This window comes from Pteronotus mesoamericanus, unplaced genomic scaffold, assembly GCF_021234165.1.
Source record: "Pteronotus mesoamericanus isolate MK-2021 breed Mesoamerican mustached bat unplaced genomic scaffold, CSHL_Meso_final contig_73, whole genome shotgun sequence".
Taxonomy (NCBI): Eukaryota; Metazoa; Chordata; class Mammalia; order Chiroptera; family Mormoopidae; genus Pteronotus; species Pteronotus mesoamericanus.
In genome coordinates this window covers 20,872,812-20,895,391 of record NW_026555245.1, presented here as the reverse complement: position 1 = coordinate 20,895,391, position 22,580 = coordinate 20,872,812, and the positions used below count along the sequence as shown (strand labels likewise).

At 38.7% G+C, this 22,580-nt stretch overlaps 1 protein-coding gene across 1 annotated transcript in view; it reads right to left on the bottom strand.

The window, feature by feature from the left end:
* Positions 1–22,580, bottom strand: part of SLC1A1 (solute carrier family 1 member 1) — a 70,543-nt gene that overhangs the window by 31,592 nt on the left and 16,371 nt on the right. Inside the window, exon 2 of the mRNA XM_054583076.1 lies at positions 5,282–5,422. Coding sequence (XP_054439051.1) covers positions 5,282–5,422 — 141 coding nt within the window. The remainder of the gene's footprint in view (positions 1–5,281; positions 5,423–22,580) is intronic.

The window sequence follows — 22,580 nt, the reverse complement described above, 5'->3', positions numbered from 1 at the left end:
TCAAGCCCTAAAATTTTTCAAATGCTGATGCAGAAGTTGGAGTAACAAACACTTAAAAGTTTGGAGCAATTAAAAAAAAATTTTTCCATGGTAGAGTCTTAAATGTACCTTTGGATACACTCTCCACAGAGGTAAATCCATTACCCAACCAGTGTTCTGTGGAAACTGGGGAGTCACTGACAAACATCACGAAAGTTTTTTTTATCAAAGTCTTCAGTATTAGGACCCATGACTCAGTGGCTTGAGGTGGAAGGATAAGGGGGCATTTTCCTGGCTTGATATAAAGTTGGAATGCACAGAGCTGCAAACCAGTGTTGTTTCTTGATGAGCCAGCATTTGCAGGAAATCAAGAGTAAGATACCACAGGCGTGGGTGGGGGTGAGTATCTGCTCTGGAGGGGGAACTGTGCACAGGAACCGGCAAAGGCTTGGCATAGCCTCAGCTAGACAGAGTCCAAGTCCTCCATGCTGAGGGGGTATGCCCCAACTCAGCTGGTACTAATGGTATTTGCTCTAATGTGAGTCTCCTGATCTGGCCAATTGGACAAAACCATCCCTTTGTGGCTGTGATGGGGGTTTCTTCTAAAGGGGATATTCCACAATGGCGATCATTGCAGGAAGGGGTTGCTTCTGGGCCAAGACAGGAGGACCTCCGTGGTGATGAAACTTTTTGCTCTTAGAATCTAGCATTGGGGGATGGGTCTGGGTTGGGGCAGTGCCTAGAACATCTCCGTGTAGAAGAATACGCTGGCCCCAGACTCATGGGGGCAGGCTGGCAGCTAAACAGAAGGGCAGCCCTCTTACGGGGCCCTGAGGCTCTCGGAAGTGCCCCTTCAGGGAGCAGCTTGATGTTGCTGTTGATGTTTCATTTGCTTTTATCCCTCAGTGTTTCATAAAATTTTGTGCCAAATGGCAGCCTAGTCTTAGCTGTGCTATGAAGATTTAAATTCTCATTCCTATGTTTGGATGGAGAAGCAAAGAGGGGAGCTCTTCAGGAACAGAGCTGCCCCAGCAGAGCACTTCTGGCCCAGTGGTCTGTGGCAGAGGCTGGAGTAGAAGAGATGGGGACCTTCCCCGAGCATAAGTGAGACAACATCCTGGGAAGATGCTCTGGGAACCTCTGGAAACGGGAGTCGAGGGGCTGTTCCATTCCTGTGCTGGTCATAAGAGGCTCAAATCATCATAATTTGGGCATAAAAGAAAATATGACCTGAATTTACACTCACTGGCTGGTGAGACCTGGACCAGGATTTTTCAGAGCCACAATTCTCCGGCATGTTCATAAGCCATTTCCCCTGCTATTTCCCTCATGGTCTGACATAAGTACAGCTTTCAAAACTAAATGTTAACAGGGCCTGCACTATGAATGGCACGTGCCTGTCTCTCACATATAAATTATGGGCGAAATTCTGTGAGTGCCTGCACTGTCTTGTCTGTACAAATGCCATGAGATTATATCTACTGTGTCTTCAGGCAAATTCTAACAGTCATTTCATCACTACAAAATTCCATATGCATTAAAAAATAAGGACATTTTCTCACATAACTAATATCATTATCAACACTAACTTATCAACAATTTCTTTGTACCATCTAATAGCCAGTCTATATTCATTTTTTTCTGATTAACATGACATCTTACCCTCACCATCACATGAAGTGGACTTTCCTTGTTTAAAAAAAATAGCTATAAAGTATTTTTATGTCAGCAGAGGCTTTTATGGCAGAGGGTTTTTTCCCTACTTGTTAATTTGGCAAGAGCATTTCCTTTATGCAGAAGCTCATATTATTAGCATTGGATCTTAGTTTTTGCTATGTCTCTATCTTTAGTTTTCGTATCCTTAGGGCTCATTCAACTCTCCCCAGCTTCCAACAAGCATCCTCTGCTGGCCCAATTAATGTATAAAATAAGCTACTGATCCGTTGGCCTTATAAAGGTTTTTGTAGTGTGGAAACGGCTCTTTCTGTGCCTTGTCTCACTTCTGCTTTACCCTCTTGACTGCACTGGGGGGGTAGGATGAGCTCCGCTGCAGGGTGGGGGGAAGGACTGCACACCAGGGTTAGGAGGCGCTGCGCTGCAGGGCTGGCCAGGCTGGGAGGACAGGGGCAGGGAAACCCAGAGGCAAGGCTGGATGGAGGAGCGCTGAGCAGGATCCGTCTCACTCCCTTCTTTCTTTCTTTAAAAAAAAGAAAAGAAAATACAAAACAAAACGAACAAAAGTGATGTGTTTGCCTTAAAAATGTAAAGAAAGGCCAAGGAATCATGTTTTCTTACAGTCCAAATCTAGTCATTGTTAACGGTTTGGCTTTGATTCCAACTTATAATAAAATTTAGGTCGTAAACAACATCTTGTTATTTATTGTTATAAACATCTTGTAAATTGTTTAATGCTCCTACTTTATATATATTTATATATATATATTTATTATTATCCACATCTCATTAAATGTGTTTCTAAAACAAGGTTTTAAATAGCTGTATGGAATCCTCGCTTAGGGATATTAATATTAACATCCATTTAGGTTGCTTTTAATTTATCACCATTATTTTTAAAAAACACTACCATGAACATCCTTGCACCTAAGTCTCTGAACATATCTCTTATTATTTCTTTATGATAAATTCCAAGAAGCAGAATGGTTAAGTGGAAAGATCAGAACATTTTCCAAACTGCCTCCCAGAAAGTTTGTTTCAATTTATGTAATAACCAGAAATGCATGTTTGAGCCCATGTTCCCATAACTTTGCTAACACTAGTATTATTACTTTTTCCTTTTAGTCTGACAATTTAAAACACGAATATGGCATCATTGCTCCAACTTGTTTTGTTTGTGACCCTTGAACCTTTGACCATTTTATTGCTCTACATCAAAGATATGGATAGTCCTGTTTAACTGCTGGGGGTTTAGTGAAGGAAAAATGTAGAAATTACCAGATCTGTGCTATAGCTACAAAAACCAGCTAGGTTATGTGGGTGGAATGCTGAAGGTTGTACATCATTTCCTAGATTATGTGCAAGGCTGAAATAGCAAAAAAACAGCCATACTGCAAAAATCTTACTAGTTACTGACTGCCAAGAACAGTAATGTTTTCAAACATCCAATATTATACAACTAGTATATTCATACATGTATTACCCTTTCTTCTAAAACATGGTTTACTGCATGGGTTTTGGATTTCCTGCCTAATTTGGATCAACCTTCCATACCTTCCTCTATAGACACAAGATTTCAACAGTATCAGTCATCAAGTGGTTTATGAACCTTGTGCAACTGCATGCAAAATACAGTATATATGTACAACTGTGAACATTTTTCTTGGGAGAGAGTCCAAAGCTTTCATCGTGTTCTCAAAGGAGCCTAAGAAAAAAATTGAGAGTCTTTGATATGGATAAAATACTAAAGAGTTGTAACAGCAATGCTTACAGGAGCCAGAGGTTAATTTAAATTAGTGAAGTGGATGAGGTATTAGGCAACAGAGAGTGGTGGAGACTGCAGTATCCTCAAATGCATTCACTCCACCTAAATACAGTAGCTGTCTTTCAGCTCCAGACCACCGTTGGTGTGTGGAAACATAGGTTCAGTGTTCCATGATCTTAATTTTTTTCAGAGGAAGCCAGATACCTGGATGCTTACATGAAAACTTCCAAACTTTATTTTGTTAAAGATTTTGTTTACTTAATTTTTAGAGAGAGGGAAACGGAGAAAGAGAGGGAGAGAAACATTACTGTACAAGAGAAACATTGATTGGTTGCCTCTTACACATCTCCAACAGGGGACCTGGCCCGCAACCCAGGCATGTGCTCTGACCAGGAATGGAACATGGTGACCTTTCGGTTTGAGGAACAATGCCCAGCCCACTGAACCACACCAGTCAGGGAAAAATCTCCTAAACTTTAAGTGCTTACAATAGTTTCAAGTTAAATAAACAAACATATGGTACCAACAACTGGCCTGCTGATTTGGCCCTCAGGCTGCAGGGCCTAAAAGAAGCCAGGCAGTTCAAACATGATTAAATTCATAAATAAAAATAATTAAATGCTCTCTTTAGGTTTGTAATAAGCCAACAACAACAAGACCATTTCATAACAAGGCTCCCAAGGCATTCTAGTCAGATTTGTTTGGCCTTTGAGAAGCTCAACGGCCAAACCTACAGCTTTTCAAGCAATGCAACTGCTGAATGCAGCACATTCTGGCAATGTCCAGTGCTCTACACAGATCAGTCCCAGGTCTCTTTAGCGGTAGCGGTGAAAAATGTTACACAAGAGGGTATGTCAAGAATCCTAATATGACTGCATAATCACTACATTATACACCTGAAACTAATACAAAATAATACTGAATGTAAAATGTCATTGAAAAGGAAAATTTAAAAAATCCTAACTGCATATTTATATAAAGCATTGGGTTTCAAGCTGCCAACACTAGTAGGCTGTCATGCTACATTTTGCTTATTGCCAGAATTAAGATAAGTACAAGAAACTATGAAATGCACAGAGAAGCTTACCAGACCCAGAGAAATAATATTTTTGTAAACCAAATCAATCTCAATCTACATAAGGGAGCTTGCTCTTTAAGGGGAACCTGAGATACAATGATCACTAGGGAAAAATCACTTCCAAATTCAACTGTGTCACAAGTTGAGAAGTTAATATACTAGGCTTTTAAAACATGGTGCAAACCTGTAATTGAACCTGTCACATAGGATGTGCCTGCTGGCGCCTGGGCCAGTTTCCAGGGCAGGAACATTGCAAGGCCTGGGTTGTGTGGAAGAGTGGAAGTGGGTGAGGAGAAGAGGGTGAGGACCCTGAAGGCAGCTGCCTAAAGGATCAAGGGCAGGACAGCTGCAGTTGGGGAACAAATGAGTGACCTACAGAAAACATGATGAAAACTGACAATCACATTTTTCCTGAGAACACTGGCTGACATTTCAGTGAAAAAAACTTGCCTTTTTTTTTTTTTTTTTAAACTTCTGTGCCCCGGATAGAGTTTTATTTATAATATGTTTGAGAACGGTGTCTTCCTCACAGCACATCATACGAATAGTCAAAAGAAGATTTAATTTGTGGCAGAGAGTACTACAGCAGAGCAATGCCACAAAGCAATGTCACTTTGTGAATAACAAAATACTTCCACTCAAGCAAATAGACACTTTCCACGTAAGAAATGTGAGTGTGTATGTTATGCATCAAGAACATTTGGATTCTTTCCATAATTAGAAAAGAACAACTTAAGTGAAGGCTCCTTAAATAATTGTAGGGAACACTAGTTTTCTCAAGGTACCTGTGATCATGCTGGATACAATTAATGGCAAAATGATGAGTTTCAGCATCCTCATTAGGATTTCTCCAGGAAATGCAAAGTAGAACTTCTCCAGAGTAGAGAACTTGCTGTATTCTCGAACCAAGACTCCTATGGCAATCCCTAAGAAAAACAAATATGGAGAAAAAAAAAAAGGAACACTTAGAATTTATACTGAATTCTCCTGTATAAATTTCTATGGAAAAACACTCCCCCTAAAATGCAAATTTTAATGGCAAGGCAAACATGAGTTTGTAAATTTTAGACTTAAAAACCAAACCACATTGTAATAAGTAGAAAGTACACATTATTTGGTAAATCTGTAAAAAATATTCTTCACATGAAAAATTTGTTTTCCTTAATTTTCCTTCAATCATATCTATTATTATGACAAAACATCAAAAATACTGTGAAAAAGAAAATAATAATCTTAGTCAACCCAATATAACTATTTCGTTTTTATATACCACCCTTATTCTTTGTCTAGCTTAGATACATGCATTTTATAGCTTACATATATAGTTTTCATTTTCACTTATTTTTATCATAGTATGCTCTTCTTATAATTTTTATAAAAAACTCTTCTGTTTATGCAACTTTTATAGTTTTAACAGCAACATAAGATTCTGTTGGTTTGGTATCTTTACCATATTGTTGAACAATTATGTTCTCTAATGCTCTGCATTCTTTTCACTTCTTTCTAGATAATGACATGTTCAAGTTTCTGATCAAAAGGCTTTTTAAAAAGTTCCTAATCTTGAGTACCTGGGACATTTATGCTTATAATTATGAGAGTAGGGGAATGTTCAATATCAAGAAATGTTATACATTCCCTGAAAGCTTGCTTTAACAAGATGTCTATATGAAAGCCTTCCATTGTGATGACTTTGATAACTAAAGATCACAAATTTCAAATATTTCTTCTTTATCCACTTTCAAATGGCTCTAATAACATCCAACTGCCCTACACCATCCCACTCCACTCACATGCCCCTTCCCAACCCCCCCTTTTAAACCAGCTACTAAAGATGACATGCTAATTGGGAGTAAAATGAATAAATGGCTGGAAGATTCGAGGAGGCGATCACCGGATGTGGTCATTCACAAATGTAAAACTTTAGAATTATTTGGGCACAGTTAACAACCTTAGGGCAATGAAAAGAGATGTGAATTATAATCAATACTAGAATTTTCATTTAAATTCAGGTGTACTTCCCATGCCTATTAGTAGAACAAATAGTTGAACCTCACAAGATACATTTGTGTACTAACCTTATTCTTACCTTAATTTTCTATTCCTATATATTTTACTTTTGTTTTGATCTCTTTGTTTTGTGCTTGCATTACTGAATTTCTGATCAGCCACTTTAAATTATTTTTGGATCAAACATACACATAAACGTTTGTTAAATTGTAACTAAGACAGGAAAACTCTATTATCAATCCCATTTGGTTCATATTTCAAAATCTAATGTTAGAGACTCCTGAGTGGTTAAGATATATAAAAAATATGTGAAGTGAATTTAAAAAGCTTTTTGTGCTCACTTCCTACTTAATAAATTGCCTATGTTCTGCTGTTCTATATGGAACATTCCTATATTATGCCATAAGGATACTCTGTAATGTTCAGTGTTTAAAAAAACAAAAAAACCAAACAGACAGTTTCTCTCACACTACTGAGGTTGCTTCAAGTAAATTTTTGGCTTGTATGTCAAAGAAAGCTCTGTATGTAAAAATAAAGGAGATGTGTCTGTGCTCAAAAATCAGTCACAAAGCCCTCTGTTGAGTAGCAAAGACCCCAAAGTGCTCCGATCTTAGGGTTTACATTACTAACAATTAACTGTGCTTCCAATCATCTCCACCCAAATGAATGCGGGGCAGTTAGAAAGAAATGTGCTTGCTTTTTCAGTGTTTAGCCAGATGTGAGTTTTTAATGGCAGAGATAAAAGAGTCACCACAAGGAGTCATTTAAAAGCAATGAAAGGTGACAAGCACTATAAATAGGTTACTGTATTTAGTAATGAAAGCCTTCTCTCAAGCTTGTTCTTGAGTTATCACAAATTGTACTTCAGTATTCCTTTCTTTTTTTTTTTTTTTTTTTTTTTACTAAAAAGAAGAGTATAAAAACCAACCAAGACCTGGAAAAGCAGAGATTCGCCCTTGAGGGTCATCCCTGGGACCCTCAAGTATAAGAAATGGCCGGTGAATGACCTCAGCCAGGAACTATACCTAGGAAATGGGTGTGCTTTAGTTCGGTCTCAACAAGTTTGGAAAAACTGGATGTGGGATAAGAAAAATCACTGAAAGATATTTCAGGTTCCACGATGAAGTCAGGATTTTGCAGGGCACAATCCTTCCCTACCCATTTCCCAGAGACAGAACTTTGGACTGGATTAAGATCTTCAAAGCAAAAGGCTGCTGGGAATAAGTGCCCGTCTGGGGCTGCACAGGTCAGACCCACCTGGTAGGGCCCCTCCCTGAATGGTATAGCGCTGTGGAGGCCTGTAGCAGGGCCCACAAGGAAGACCAAAGGTATAGATGTCTGCAGCCCCTGAAAACACGAGGAACCCAGAAAACACCAGGAACCCGTTCCTGGGCTGCCTTCCTCCACACAGGCAAGAAGATCCCAAGCAGGTACTGAGCCAGCTTGAGAAGAACATGGTGTTAGAAGGACAAGCTCCAGTTCTGGCTCCACTGCCTATAAGGTGTGTCCCTGGGCCTTAACTTTAACCGTTCCCAGCTGTCAAGTGGTGGGATTAGAGGTAGAGGAAAAAGGGTTGCATTAGAAACCTTCAAAGCCTCCCCATCCCCATGCCCAAAATGCAGTGATCATCTCTAGCCTGATGTCCTCAACTTTAAAATGGGATCGATCATAGGAGCAGCTCGTTAGTTCCTAGAGAGCTGGCCATGCTTTCTCCAGTTTTTACACTAAATACTAAGTATACTGGTAAAACAGGAAAGGGAGAAACTAGGGAAGAAAGCAATTAAGACCTCAGATAGAGATGTCTTCTTTAAGTTCATATTGAAAAACTTCAGCTTAAAAGAGGAATGTCATCTCTTCATGCCCATGTTGTCTCAAACAATTGCTGGTTCAACAGCCTTATCTTGGAGATAATGAGTAATTTTTCCCCCACTAAGTTTATTAAAAAATTATTGTTTAAGAAATAATTCTGGAAATTAAAATAAAGAAAAAGCAACAATTACATGAACCTATCCACTCCTTCACTCGTTTTCCATTTTACCCCCTTCCCATTTCCCAGGTCCTACCTACCCTGTCTACCCAGCCTTCGTTCTTATGTATTGTGTGCCTCATTTTATAGTTACAAAAATTTAATCTGGGGTAGTAGTTGAATTGTATTTGATTCATATTTAGGAAAACAGCATTGTTTCTGTTTTAGAATATCTGCAGAAAAGAGATTAAAATCTTTTGTGATTTTTAAATCAAAATCCCAGAATAGTTCTCTGATAACATAGATTGATTTTAGATTGATTAAACAAGAATCACTGGCAGAGGAAAAAGATATTTTTAACTATCACTGAAATTGTTATCTAGCTATGCCATTATGCTAGACATTATATTAAGCAAATTAATAATGTGCTTTTTCACTCTCAGGAGCTAATCTAAGGTTAACACTGATAACCAGAAAATAAAAAGTACAAAATGAATAGAGTTACTAACAAATGACTATGTATATACACCAAATGTGCATACACTGAATAGATGGGGAGAATAATTTCTCTACCGTGTCCTTCTAGTGAAATATATCTGTCTCTTTTTCTCATCTTTTTCTCTAGAGCTCAATAGCTCCACCAATGCAAGCTCTTATGTGAACATCGGCTCAAAAACAGATGCTTCTGAGTCAGCACAGCTTTCATTTTTAAACCCTTATAAATGTATTTATCACACAAGCAATATTAGCACAGCTCTACTGGAAATAATAAATGCAAAAACTCACCTACAACCTTACCAGCTTAAGTACATATATATAAGGTGAAATAGTTTTCATTTTTCCATATTCTTTTGCAGTTAATCATAATAAAATGGTTAAGAATTATTGAGTATATGCTATACAAGGAGGGCCCAAAAGAACCCAAAGTTTATTTATAAAAAATGTATATTTGTTCTTACATGTTTAAACTTCAGTCACCTTCAAAGTACTCTCCATTCGATGCAATAAACCTGTTGAGACTTTTTCCCCACTACTCACAACAGTTTTTGAATTTGTCAATTTTGATGCCTTTTAGTGCTTATGCCATTTTTTGTTTCACATCTTCCACATCAGTATAACATTTCCCTTTGAGGACTCTTTTCATCCAGGGAAACAAAAAATAGTTGTTCAGGGTGAGACCAGGTGAATAGCGGGGGTGGAACATGGGGATCATACTGTTTTTGGTCAAACGCTGCTGAACACTCAGTGCAGTGTGGGCAGGTGCGCTGGTCAATCACCCACCATAAAACAGGCAAATGCGTTAAAAATTTTTTTTTCACCGAAGCAGCCTCTTACAACAATGCCAGCTGGTACACTGCTACAGATAGGTTCCTACAACACTCATCTAGTGGGGGAAGCCTGTACTCTCAGGGGCCCGCCCTCCAGAAAATGATTGTGTTTTTTGGAGGTCCCCCTGTATGTCAGAATCTGTGTTAAGTACTTCTAATGAATTTTTCTTGTATTTTATCTCTTGTTATTTTTAATGGCTAATTTTAGGGTTTGGGGGCAACTTGTTGAGATGAAATTTATATAACATAAAATTAACTATTTTTAAAGTATATAATGAGTGGCTTTTAGTATAGTCACAATGTTGTGCAACTATCACTACTATGTATTAAATAATTCCAGACCAGTTACATTATCACAAGAAGAAACTCCCTTATCAATTTCCCTGTCCCCTTCGCCATCTGACTCTGCCTTCTGTCTCTATGGATTTGCCTATTCTGGACATTTCATATAACTGGAGTCATATAATATGAGACTGTGATGGTTAGTGTTAAGTGTCAACTTGGCTACACTATGGTACTATTGTGGTTAACATCCACAATTAGTTGACTTGAAGTAAAGGAGATTACCCTTGATAATCTAGGTGGCTTCATCTGATCGGTTTAAGGCCTTAACAGCAAAAACAGTTTTCCTAAGGAATTTTGTCCTAAGACTGCAGCAGCACCTCCTGCCTGAGTGTCCAGCTTGCCAGCCTGCTCTGTGGATTTCAGATGTGCCAGCCCCACAACTGTGTGAGCCAATCCCTTAAAATAAATCTCATGTAGCCCTGGCCAGGTTGCTCAGTTCATTGGAGCATCGTCCCATACACCAAAAGGCTGCAGGTTTCATTCCCAGTTAGGGCATATACCTAGGTTGTGGGTTTGGTCCCTGGTTGGGGTGTGTATGGGAGGCAACTAATCAATGTTTCTCTCCCTCCCTTTGTCTCTCTCTAAAGTCAGTAACATATCCTTGGGTGAGGATAAATAAATAAATCTCACGTAGATATATATATATATATATATATATATATATATATATATATATATATATATAGAGAGAGAGAGAGAGAGAGATTGATTTTGTTTCTCTGGAGAATCCTGATAGATACAGTGGGGTTGTGTCTGGATTCTTTCAGTTAGCATAATGTTTTCAAAGTTTACCCATGTTATATAGCATGTAAGGGTTTTTGTTGTCTTTTTAGTATTTTTCATTTAAAATTATATAATAAATATTTTCTCATTACACATCTTCATCTTTTAAAATGCTGGATAATACTACTTTGGATGGACATGTCTTGACCATCATCCAACTGTTAAACACCTCAAGTCTTGACAATTTTGCTGCATGTCACTGATTCTTCCTAACAACCAAAGGGGACAAATACCAAACAGGATGTAAAGGCTTTAGTTATTACACATTTTAAGGTTCAAGGGAAGGACGCACATTATACACTTTCTTTGTAGTATATAAATTCAAGAAAAAGCAATAACAGATCAACATTTGTTAACATCCAACTATATGCCAAGTACTGCACTAAGAGCTTGAGGATCTGAGGGAGGGAGTTTTAAAAAATACAATTTTGTTATTATTGCAATAATAAATGTTTTCCTTCATGGATCTGTGGCTAGTGGACCTGTCCACTATCAACAAGGAAGGTGGTTTGCACTGTTTTGTCAATAGCAGTAATGGTTAACATTGAGTCATCTATCCTTTTTTGTCTGCCACCTACAATGAAAAACTCAGTCTGATTTGGGAAGGAAGTTGATTTTGGTGAGGATCTAATAGGTTTGTGCGTATGTCTCTACCCATTAAAATATATAATGTTGTTTGTGTTTGAAATTTTGACTCAGTGGTATGTTACCAAGTATTACAATGTATTATTTTGTAACCTGTTGGGAAACTCCTCTCGCATCCCCCTGCTTGACCCTGTGATGGCTGGTGATCCATGACGGGTAAGTTTTTCTCATGTGGAGAAAACGACCTAAGACAGACATCAGCCAGTATGGGCAGTGGGACAAGGACTTGGGGGGACACGGAGAAAGGGCAAAAAAGCCCACCCCCCTTGACTTGGCTTGGACATGGCTGAGAGTCCTCATTCTGTCTGAAAGAAGTCTCCTTATCTCTTGGTGGCTCTGCCCCACCCACTAGGCTCAGGCTTCAAACTATACTAAAGGCAGGTACAGCCTAAACTGGATGTGGCAGTGCCCGGGGACGATCAGGCCTAGCAGTAAGTTCCTGGAAGCATGCTTTATTCTTCCTTCAAAAGTGATGATAAGCGGCTCATACTGCGAAGGAGATTTACATAATTCATAGACCCTGACCTGAGGCAGATCTCTTGTGTCCCTCCAATTATTATCTATGATCTCTATTTTTTTCTGTAAATATAGCCTTTTGACATTGATTGATGAGCTTTGCTCCATACCCCTGTGCATATGGTTCTTGATAAAAGTCTTTGGACACGGGGGTTTGGGGCCTTCTCCACTAGAGGGATGTCGCCATGTCCCCTCTCCTGACAAATAGAGAAGTGTTTGCGATGATTTATGTGTATTCCCCCATCCGTGACAACCCCGGGACGGGCTCTGCGGGATTCAGAGCCCCATTCCCTCCTCAGCTGGGCCCCGGGCAGTGACCCTCAGGTCCAGGAGTGCCCACGCCCCGTGACGTGTTGCCCCCCACCGCCACAGTAATCTGCCTTTTCTTTTTGACACTTTTTCCTTTTATCTTTGGGATTTATTCATATTAATGTAGGTAGATCCATTCTAAGAGCTGTTGAGTATTCTATACCAAACTCCCTATTTTGTTTTTGTTCCCTATATAATTAAATTCAGTGCTTATCTAATGATTTTTTCCTTCTTTTTTTTTTAGGTTTGCCCTTTTTCTAATTTTTTGAGTTGATTGCCTACCACATTAGTTTGTTTTTTAAAATATATTTACTTAAGAGTATACATTTCCTTCTAAATTCTGTTAGTGTGATAAATTATTAATATTTTCACTGTTGAGTTCTAAATGTCTTAGTTTCTATTGTGATTTCTTTAAACTGTACATTTTTTAAAAATATGCTTTTCAGTGTATTTGAGAATTTAGGGGTGTTTTAAAAATTCCTCCTTTTTATATCTTTGTGATGCATTTTGATGAATTTTCTTAGACTTGCTTTCCAATTTACCAATCCTTATTTTAGTTTTATCAATTAGATATTCAATTCGTTCATTTAGTTTTTAAAATCTTGTTTCTAACTTTCAATTCTAGAAGTTATAGAATCCCTTTCCTACTATCATTTTTCTATTTTCTATTCCATCTGTTTCTCTTTAATCACTTAAAACATATTTAGTACACACTTTTTCAGGCTGTTATATCATTTCCAGTTTTGGGAACATGCATTCTCTTGCTTGTGCCACTTCCTTGTGTGGTTTGTAATTTTTGACTGCACACTTGTCTTTTGGCAAGGAGATTGTTTTTTTTCTGTGAGCTGTGAAAGTGCCCCCTATAGGATACTTGTTTTTCTTGGGAATTTAGGAGTTTCAAAGCATCCAAGCTGTTTTCATATTAGTTTTTCAGTTTAGGAAGTCAGCGTTACATGGTGGTGTAAGTTTACATCGCACACCTAGGTAAGACTATGTCTGGATTTTAATTTTTTCATAGTTGCTCTCTTTCCCTCTTACTGTTGGCTATGGGCAGATGGTAAGCTTCCTTGAGGTCTTCTCAAGTAGCATTTTTCTGGTCTTTCTTCCAAGGACAGGGCCAAAATTTGAAGTTCCAGGCTTTATGCAGAGGTCTAATTCTAGCGCCTTCATGGATGTGGGCCAAGGTTATATCATGTTCTCCATGTGGATATTAAAATCCCTGTCTCCCATCATTAAAGGCTATACTTGGGTCTAGAACTTAGCATCGGCTTTGGCTTTTGTTTACACTCTGGCTTTGAGTTTCCTTTTTATTTCTGGCACATGGGAAATTTCCTTTATTTCTTTTGAGTTAAGGTTTGGCTATATATTAATTCGGAGAAGGTATTATGTTCCTGTGTGTTTGAGATGGCAGGGGAACCCATCCATAATAGCTCAATCACCACATTAATTGCAGGCTGTTACAGCAGCAGCAATTATTTAGTTCTTACCATTTCCTCTATGTCCATTTTAAAATGGTTAACAGAGGCAGTGAAGAATAAAGTTGAGAGTTCCATAACGTATCAGAAAGATCTCACTATATTAAGAACTTCCTGTATTGAAAGAATCATTGCTTCCCCAAGCACTCTCATGGGATCAATTAGCTAATACTCACAGACCACCTAATTCTTGCACTACATTGGCCAATGGGGGAACATAGATGAGAGTAATATGTAATCAAGGGCCCTTTAATCTATATGATGAAATGTGGCATATTAAGTCACCTAAGACATTTTGAGGGAAAGCTCTTCAGAAGGCAGGCTCTATAGTCAGACTGTGTTCAAATCCTGGCTTCACCATTTTATCAGCTGGAAAAAAAATACTTATCCTACCATCTGGGCCTCAGTCTCTTCATCTGTAACAATGGACAAAAATAAAACATCAACCTCATAGAGCAATTAGGAGATTTTAAAATGAGACTATATATGAAGTGCTTAGAATAAAAAGTACTATGGCTCACATAGGAAGCACTCAAAAAATATTAGCTATTATTTACAGATTTTTTTCTCATGAAATCCTCTATACAGTTGTGGCTCAAACAGGTGAGTCAAGGTCACAAAGGTCAAAGCAGTAAAGTCAGGAGTTGAGAAGAAAAGTTCAGGTGAATTATTTTCAGTGTAAGTAACTTTACAAAATATTCCCTTAGTCTGCTATATTCATTTTGGTAGAGAAATATTTCCTTTTACCCTATAAATAAAAAAAAAAAGTCAGGGTTAAAATGATATAAAGGATCCATGAAATGCACTGAATGTAATCTTTGTTAATCTCTATAATACGCGCTATCACTGAAAAAAAGGTCTCAGGATTTTAGTGGTACTAGAAAAAAAGGCATTAAAACATGTTTTTGGTGTCTTCTGAAATAATTTTCATTGTGATTCAATAATCTAATTAAATTCAAGACACCAATAGACAACTATTTCAGGATTTCTATGGAATTTATACAAGGCTGAGAGCACTTCAGGGAAATGCCAGTTGTTTTTCTTCACTCAGCCACGAAAGGATGCTGCGGCCAGTCCCAGCGTGGCATCACCACCACAGCAGGCCAAACCCATGGAAGCCACGGAAAGGAGGAGGAGGATGTTCACACAGACACAAACAAACAAACAAACAAACGGAAAGTAACATGTTGGCGAGGATATGGAAACCTGGCCTTCCTACACTGTATGTAGGTCAAATGGTGCAGCCCCTGTGGAAAACTATTTGGCAGTTCCTCAAAAATTATCAACATAGAGTTACCACAGGACCCAGAAATTCCACTCCTACACGTATACTCAAGGGAAAGCACATCTTCACACAAAATTTGTACAAGAAATCATCATAGCAATGTTATACTTTATAGCCAAAAAGTGAAAAACAAAATGTCTATTAGTTTATTATTAGATAAACAAAAAGTGGTATATCCATACAATAGAGCATTATTCAGCTACAAAAAAGAATAAAGTACTGATATATGCTATGACATGGATAAACCTTGAAAACTTCATGCTGTCAAAGAAGCCAGATACAAATGGCAACATATTCTATGATTCCATTCTTATGAAATGTTTAGAATAGGTAAATCTGTAATGACAAAAAGTAGATCACTGGCCTGCCATAAGATAAGGATGAGGGATAGGGATTGATTGCTTATAAATTTCTTTTGGGGGAATGTTTGGAAATGTTCTGAAATTAGATCGTGGTGATGATTGTACAACACAGTGCATACACTAAAAACCACAAAACCGTACACCATAAAATGGTGAATTTTATGTTATGTGAATTGTATCTCAATTTTACAAGGTATACACATACTCTCAAATAAACTAAACTGGCTTAATAAAAACAGAAAAAGAGACAGTTAATAATAATATTAAATATAACTTATTTTGATTTGTTGACAATTTGACAGCTTTTTCAAGGACTGAGAAGACAAAAATATAGGGACACTTATTTTTTCCTTTTAATTATCATACTAACAGCACAAAGATTGTCAAAGATGTGGCATTTGTTCAAACTTCCACTTAGTTGGATATGCATCAGCTTATCTGATGTGAGGGCTTCACCATCTGAATATATAACAATTTGAAAACTGAATATAACAATTTTCAAATATAACAATTCGAAAACTGAAGTGAATCCAGACATGTTTATTGAAAGCTCAAAAGAGGATGATCAATTTTTTAAAAAGTTGTGATGATTGTAGTTCATAGCCCACAAAGGTGTTTGAGAGCTCCATTGTCAGTTACAGGGTATAAAAATAAATCAAAACAACCAACAGAAAACCAGGATTATTCTGAGAACAGTTTGTTTTTTTAAATATATTTAAAAATTCCTGCAGAAAAAGAAAAATCAAACTAATGTCCTAGAAAAAAAAAATCAGCTGTCATTAATTAACAACTTGTGTCCTTGCTGCATTTTCCAAAGCTCTGTGGAGAGTACACGCATCATCCTAGTCCTCGTGTGGTTTACTTCAGGTAAAGAGAAAAGTCACATCAGAAATTCCATTTGTCGCCCAGATCTGGAGTTGTGTCTGCTCTAATAGTTCCTAGCTGTGTGACTGTGGGTAAGCTATTTAACCTAGTTAAGTGTCCTTATCCTCATCAAAGAGGGACCATAGCTATGTCAAGTGGCTGTGGGAGTGTTAAATGGAACAATGAATGCAAAGGATTTAGCACCACCCTTGGCCCACCGGAAGGCTAAGTTTTATCTGTGACTGAATAACAACATACAGTAATAGCAGCAGCAAAAGTGGAGAGAAAACAGCTTTCAAAACTATATCCTAGTGTAAGTAAACATCAAGCAGGAACATAGAGTGGAAAGAGGGGCCAGGACTCGAGATTCTAATTCCACTTCTACCACGTAATTTAGCTGCCATTTAATGCTTTTGTGTTTGGTTGCTTCATCTAAAAACTTCAACAAAGGTATCTCAGAAATGTGAGAAGCAAATGAGAAAAATGTATGCAGGAAGCACTTTGTAATCTAAACCAATGTCTTATATTATTTTATATTGTATTTGTCTTATTCTCAGCTGTTTCCATTTTCATGAAGACCATTCAAACTATAGAGAGATTAAAGCTAGAAAATTTGGAGGCCTGAAGACAACCCCCCAGCTGTCTTCAACCCGGTAGGGGGCTGAACAGAAACTTCTAGTATTTAGAGTAGGCAGACGCTCAAGTTTTATTTCAGCTCAGCTTTTAATTGTCTTCAAACTAATAGGCATGTACACAAAAACCAGAGTTAGAAACATGGTGGGAAGGAGCTGAATCCTAAGCAGACAGGAACAGGGAAAATACGACAAAAGTCAGATAAAACTGGCCCTTGGGAGACTTCTCACTTATTTCCTAGTTCCTGGGACAGAGTAAACAATAGCCTCCTGGTGCTTTCTTTTTTTCACCAGGCAAGAAGGAATGTTGCCTGACTCAAGAGACTTGGCATAAAGATTACATGTAATAAATGATAAAGTGAGAAAGTTCTCTTCTTTTTCCTTATCCCTGAAGGGAGGGTGGACCTTCCCTCTGGCTTCTGCCTTGAGACCAGTGTTGAAAGGTGACCGAAGAAGCAGAATGAGCTGATATTTTTCACTCATCCCCGAGAGACAGAATGGGACCGCTGGCTGCTCCATCTGAATGAAAGAAGCCACAGACACCACACTGCAAGGCAATGGGGCTGATTTTCCACCCACCCCTCTAGGAAATAACAACTCCTTGGTCACCTTGCCTAAAGTCAAAAGGAGGAACTACTCCATTCTTAAATATGGATTTTAAATGCATCTTAATTATTTTCACCATTTACATCAAAGATTGCAAATGTCCAACGCTAGGGGTTAGGGCAAGTAGTGAGAGACTCAGGCTCCTAGGGTCTACAGTGGTTCCCACAGTTCCAGCTGAACACTGTCACATGGAAATGATGGTCTGGGGGTAGCCTCATCGTCTGAACTTTTAAAAGAGAAACTAAGAATCTGGGTTGTTGTGTAAAAGGAGTGGGAGAGAGAGAGAAAGCAAGACAATGAGAATCCCGGATCCATGAATTGGGTCAGGGAAAGGTTTGCTGAGGGGATAATGGTGCTTCATTAGCTCTTCTGTTTCCCAGAGAAGCGAAGGTCAGGTAAAGCCATGTTGATTCCCCCATGTCCCCTCTGCTTTATCTGAACTGTTTGTTCAAACTAAGTCCACCAGACCTGTGCTTGATGTGTCAGGAACCAGCTCATGTGGACCGTGTTCCACTGTCCAAATGTTCAGGCCTGTCCTGGGTGAGTTCACACTGGTGTCTTTGGAAGGATGGCTGGGGTGAAGGGCTAAGCTCTGAAGTCAGACACACCTGATTTGGAACTGGCTGTTTCATAGACTTCTCTTTCCTTGCGGCAGCTCACAAAGGAGACACCAGGCTAATCCTACTACCAATGTGGTTCTCTAAATGAACCTGGAAGGGAAGGCCAATTACAAGAACATGGCTGGAATTCTTAAGGGTATTTTGAGGTGACTGAAGGGAAGGAGCTTTCCTAACACTTCAAGTACTCTTTTACTTTAGAAAGCTCCTGACTGAGGAGCGTGGAGGACAGAAGCAATCAGAACCCAGCGCTCCCTGCATGGACTGCCTGGCCTGCAGAGGGCAGGGGATTCTGACAATCTGCAGCCTGGCGGGACACGTGGGGGAGAATGCTCGGGGTGGGCAGCCAAGTGTCCATGCTCGCTGGAAAGATAACTCTTTTGCTGAGAGGACGCTGGGACGCAGAGGAAGAATTTTCAGACTACAACATCCTGGGGGTAAAACCAGATTGCTGTCTAAAGGAACCCAGCCAGGCTGAGTAAGCTCTCCATCTCTCCACCACTGCACATTCCCCTCCGCACTGATGTTAGTGTTTCCCAAGGAGTTTGTATTCCAGCCTCTATCTCCGGCTTCATTCAGTCTCCCAAGTGCCAGACTCAATATACAACGGCTTTCTGGGAATCTCTACCTGGGTACTACCTCAACATGGGACCCAACATGGGAAAATTAAACATAACTTTCCTTTTCCCAGAAGACCTCTGACTGTTTCCTCCTGGGTTACCCTAGTTATTTAAAAATTGGTCCACAAATTATTTGACACTCTTCGTATCAGGAGATGAAGTCCCTGTCCCTTCCTTTAAATGTGGGCAGGCTCACTTTTGACACTCACTTTGAAGCCCTGAGTCTCCCAGGGTAGCGGTAAAAAGTGCTGCTACCCTGAAGCAGCCATGCTATGCTGGAAAGACCACATGGAAAAATCAGAAAGAGAAAGGCCAGAGGAGCCCCAGTTGTTTTGAGTCTTCCAGGTAGCACACAAGTAGGTCCTGCATATTTAGGTGCTTCCAGCCCCAGCAGCCACCTCCCTGTAATCATAAAGGAGAACCCAAGGGAGAACTGCCTTACTGAGCCAGGCAAGTCTCAGGACTTTAAGGGATTATATGATATGATAATATGTTATGTTAAGCCACTATGTTTGGGAGTGACTGGTCACACAGAAATAGATATCTAGAAGAGTTCCCTATCCCCCTAAATTGTGTTGTCATTGCAAACAGTTTTTGAGAGCTGTGTAGACTATGTATCAGGTACTGGTCTAAGCATAATTAACTCTGATCTTCACAACAGCTCTATGAGGTAACTTCATTTTCAGGTGAGAAACTGAGGCACAAGGAAGTGAAGTAACTTGACTGAAGCCCCACAGGAAATAAGTGATACAGCTGAGATACTGAAGCAGTCTGGGGACACTTTGGGGACACTCTAGATGACTCCACGTCCCAAGTTCACTGTTTCTACTGGCTAAAAGCTCAGATCTGTCTCTTTCCCTTCCATCCTCACTGACAATGCCTTGATTCAGGTCCACCTCTGTCCTTACCAAGACTACTTCATCAACTTCCTAATGCTCTTCCCGCTACAAGTCTTGTCTCCAACAATTCATCCTCCAAACCAAAGCTAGTGCAATCTCTCCAAGACGCAAATCTGGTTGGAACACTGCTTAATGCCCTTTGAATGGTCCAATTCCACCCTGCCCCAGTGTTTCAATTCTGCCCCAGACCCAGGGTGTGTCCCTGGGCCAGATAACCAGGCAGGCCTTGACTGGCCCTACAGATACAAGATTAAGAAATTCTCTTACCTTCTATGCCCAACAGTGCCCCCCAAATTAGAGTACATGGATCAAATGCATCAGGCCACTGGAGGTTTTGCTCTTCACAGAGATGAGAACACATCAAAGAGCAGAATTTCCTCACAATGAAACACATGCAACCTCTTGCAAACAGAGGTCTTGTCTGCAACATCTTGACTCTTTATTTTTTAAAACGATTTCATTTATTTATTTTTAATAAATTTTATTTTATTTATTAAATAAATAAAAAAAGGGGGAAAGGGAGGGAGAAAGAGAGGGACAGAAATATCAATGTGAAAGATAAACATCAATCGGTTGCCTCCTATATGCGCCCCAACCAGGGGCCAAACTCACAACCCAGCCATGTGCCCTCACCAGGAATTGGACCAGCGATCTTTTGTTTTGCAGATGCTGCCCAACCGAGTCACACCAGTCAAGGCTGCACCAACCTGACTCGTTAGCGGGGTGTGTTGATGTATTTATCATACACTAAAACTGACTTTTTAAGTGTACAGTCCTATGACTTTTACCATGTGTTGTAATTCTTACAATTAGGATATGGATGTAGAACAGCTCCATCATCCCAAAGAACTCCCTCATGCTATACCTTTATAGACACACACGCACGCACGCACACACTCTTCCCCACCCCTATCCCTAACTGCTGGCAAACATTAATTTGTTCTCCATCACTATGGTTCTCTTTTTGACAATGTCATGTAAATAGAATCGTATTCTAGGTAGCCTTTTACGATTGGCTTCTTTCATGGAGCATAATGCCTTTGAGCATCATCCAAGTTTTGTGCATATTAGTACTGTCCTACTTTTTCTTGCTGAATGGATCACATGTTATAGATGGACTATATTTGTTTATTCTTTCACTCAGTGAAGGATATCTGGGTTGTTTTCTGTTTGGAGCGATTATCAATAGAGCTGCTATAAACATTTGTGTACAAGTTTCTGTACGAACGTAAGTTTTTCTTTTTCTAGGGCAGAGGTCTCCAACCTTCGAGCATAGGACCAGTACCACGGTCTGAGCCTACTAGGAACTCGGGTTCACAGCAGGGGTGAGCTTGAATGTAATGTGCTTCAATCACCCCGAAACCATACCCATCCACCCCCACCGCCAGACATGGTCCATGGAAAAACTGTCTTCCACGAAACCAGTCCCTGGTGCCAAAAAGGTTGGAGACTGCTGTTCCAGCGTATATGCTTAGGAGTGGTATTGCTGCGTCATTTGATAAGTGTGTATTTAATTTTTAAGAAGTCGCAAAATTGGTTGCAGAGTGGCTGGCTGTTACATTTTACATTCCTACGAACAATGTGTAAGAGTACCAGTTGCTCCAAACCATCAGCACTTGGTACTTTCTATTTTAGCCATTCTAGTAGGTATGTAATTGTATCCCATGGTTTTAATTAGCATTTTTCTAATGGTTAATAATGATGCACATCTTTTTGTGTGTTTATTTACCATCAGCTTATACTCTTTGGTGAAGTGTCTATTCAAGTCTTTTGCCCATTTTTAAAGTTGGATATTTTGTTTTCTTATTATTAAGTTTTGATGGTTCTTCACACATTCTTGATACAAATTCACATTACATTAGTGATCTGCAGTCATCTTCTCCTAGTGTATAGATTGTTCGATCTCTTTTTCCCCTGGTTTTATTGTGTTACAACTGACAAATTAAAACTTGCATATATTTAAGATGTACAGCTTTATCTGATATGTGTTCATTCTCTTAACAGTGTCTTTCTTAAAGCAAAAGTTTTTAACTTAATAAAGTCCAACTTATCAATGTTTTTTCTTTTATGAATTGTGCTTTGCTATAATGCCTAAGAACTCTTTGTCTAACTCTAGGTCATGAAGATTTTCTCTTGTTTTCTTCTAAGAGTTTTATTTTACTTGGTTTCTTTAGACCTCTGAGACATTTTGAGTTAATTTTTTGTATAAAATATGATGTTTAGGTGGAGGTTCTTTCTTTCTTTCTTTCCTTTTTTTTTTTTTTTTGCATTTAAGTGTCAAGTTGTTCCAATACCACTTGTTGAAAAGATCATCCTTTCTTCTTTGAATAACTTTTGCACCTTTGTCAAAAAATCGACTTGGGCATATTTATATGGGTCTATTTCTGGAATTCCCATTCTGTTTTGTTGTATGTGTTTATACCTTCATCAATACTACAATGTCTTGATTACTGTCTTAAAATAGGATAATGTGATTTTTTTCAACTTTCTTCTCCTTTTTTAAAATTGTTTTAGTTATTCTAGTCTCTTTGCTTTTCCACATACATTTTAAAATCTGCTTGTTTAATATATCTATGAAAAATACTCCTGTAATTTTGACCATAATTGCATTAAATCTATAAATCAATTTGTGTAGAACTGACATCATTACTCTGATGAATCTTTCAATATATGAACAGGTATGTCTCTCCATTTTTTAGGTATGTTATTTCTTTCATCAGTGTTTTATAATTTTGAGGCTACAGATCCTATGTATATTTTGATAGATACACAGCCCCCTCCCTTAATTTTTACTTTTTGGAGATATTATAAATAATATTTTAAAA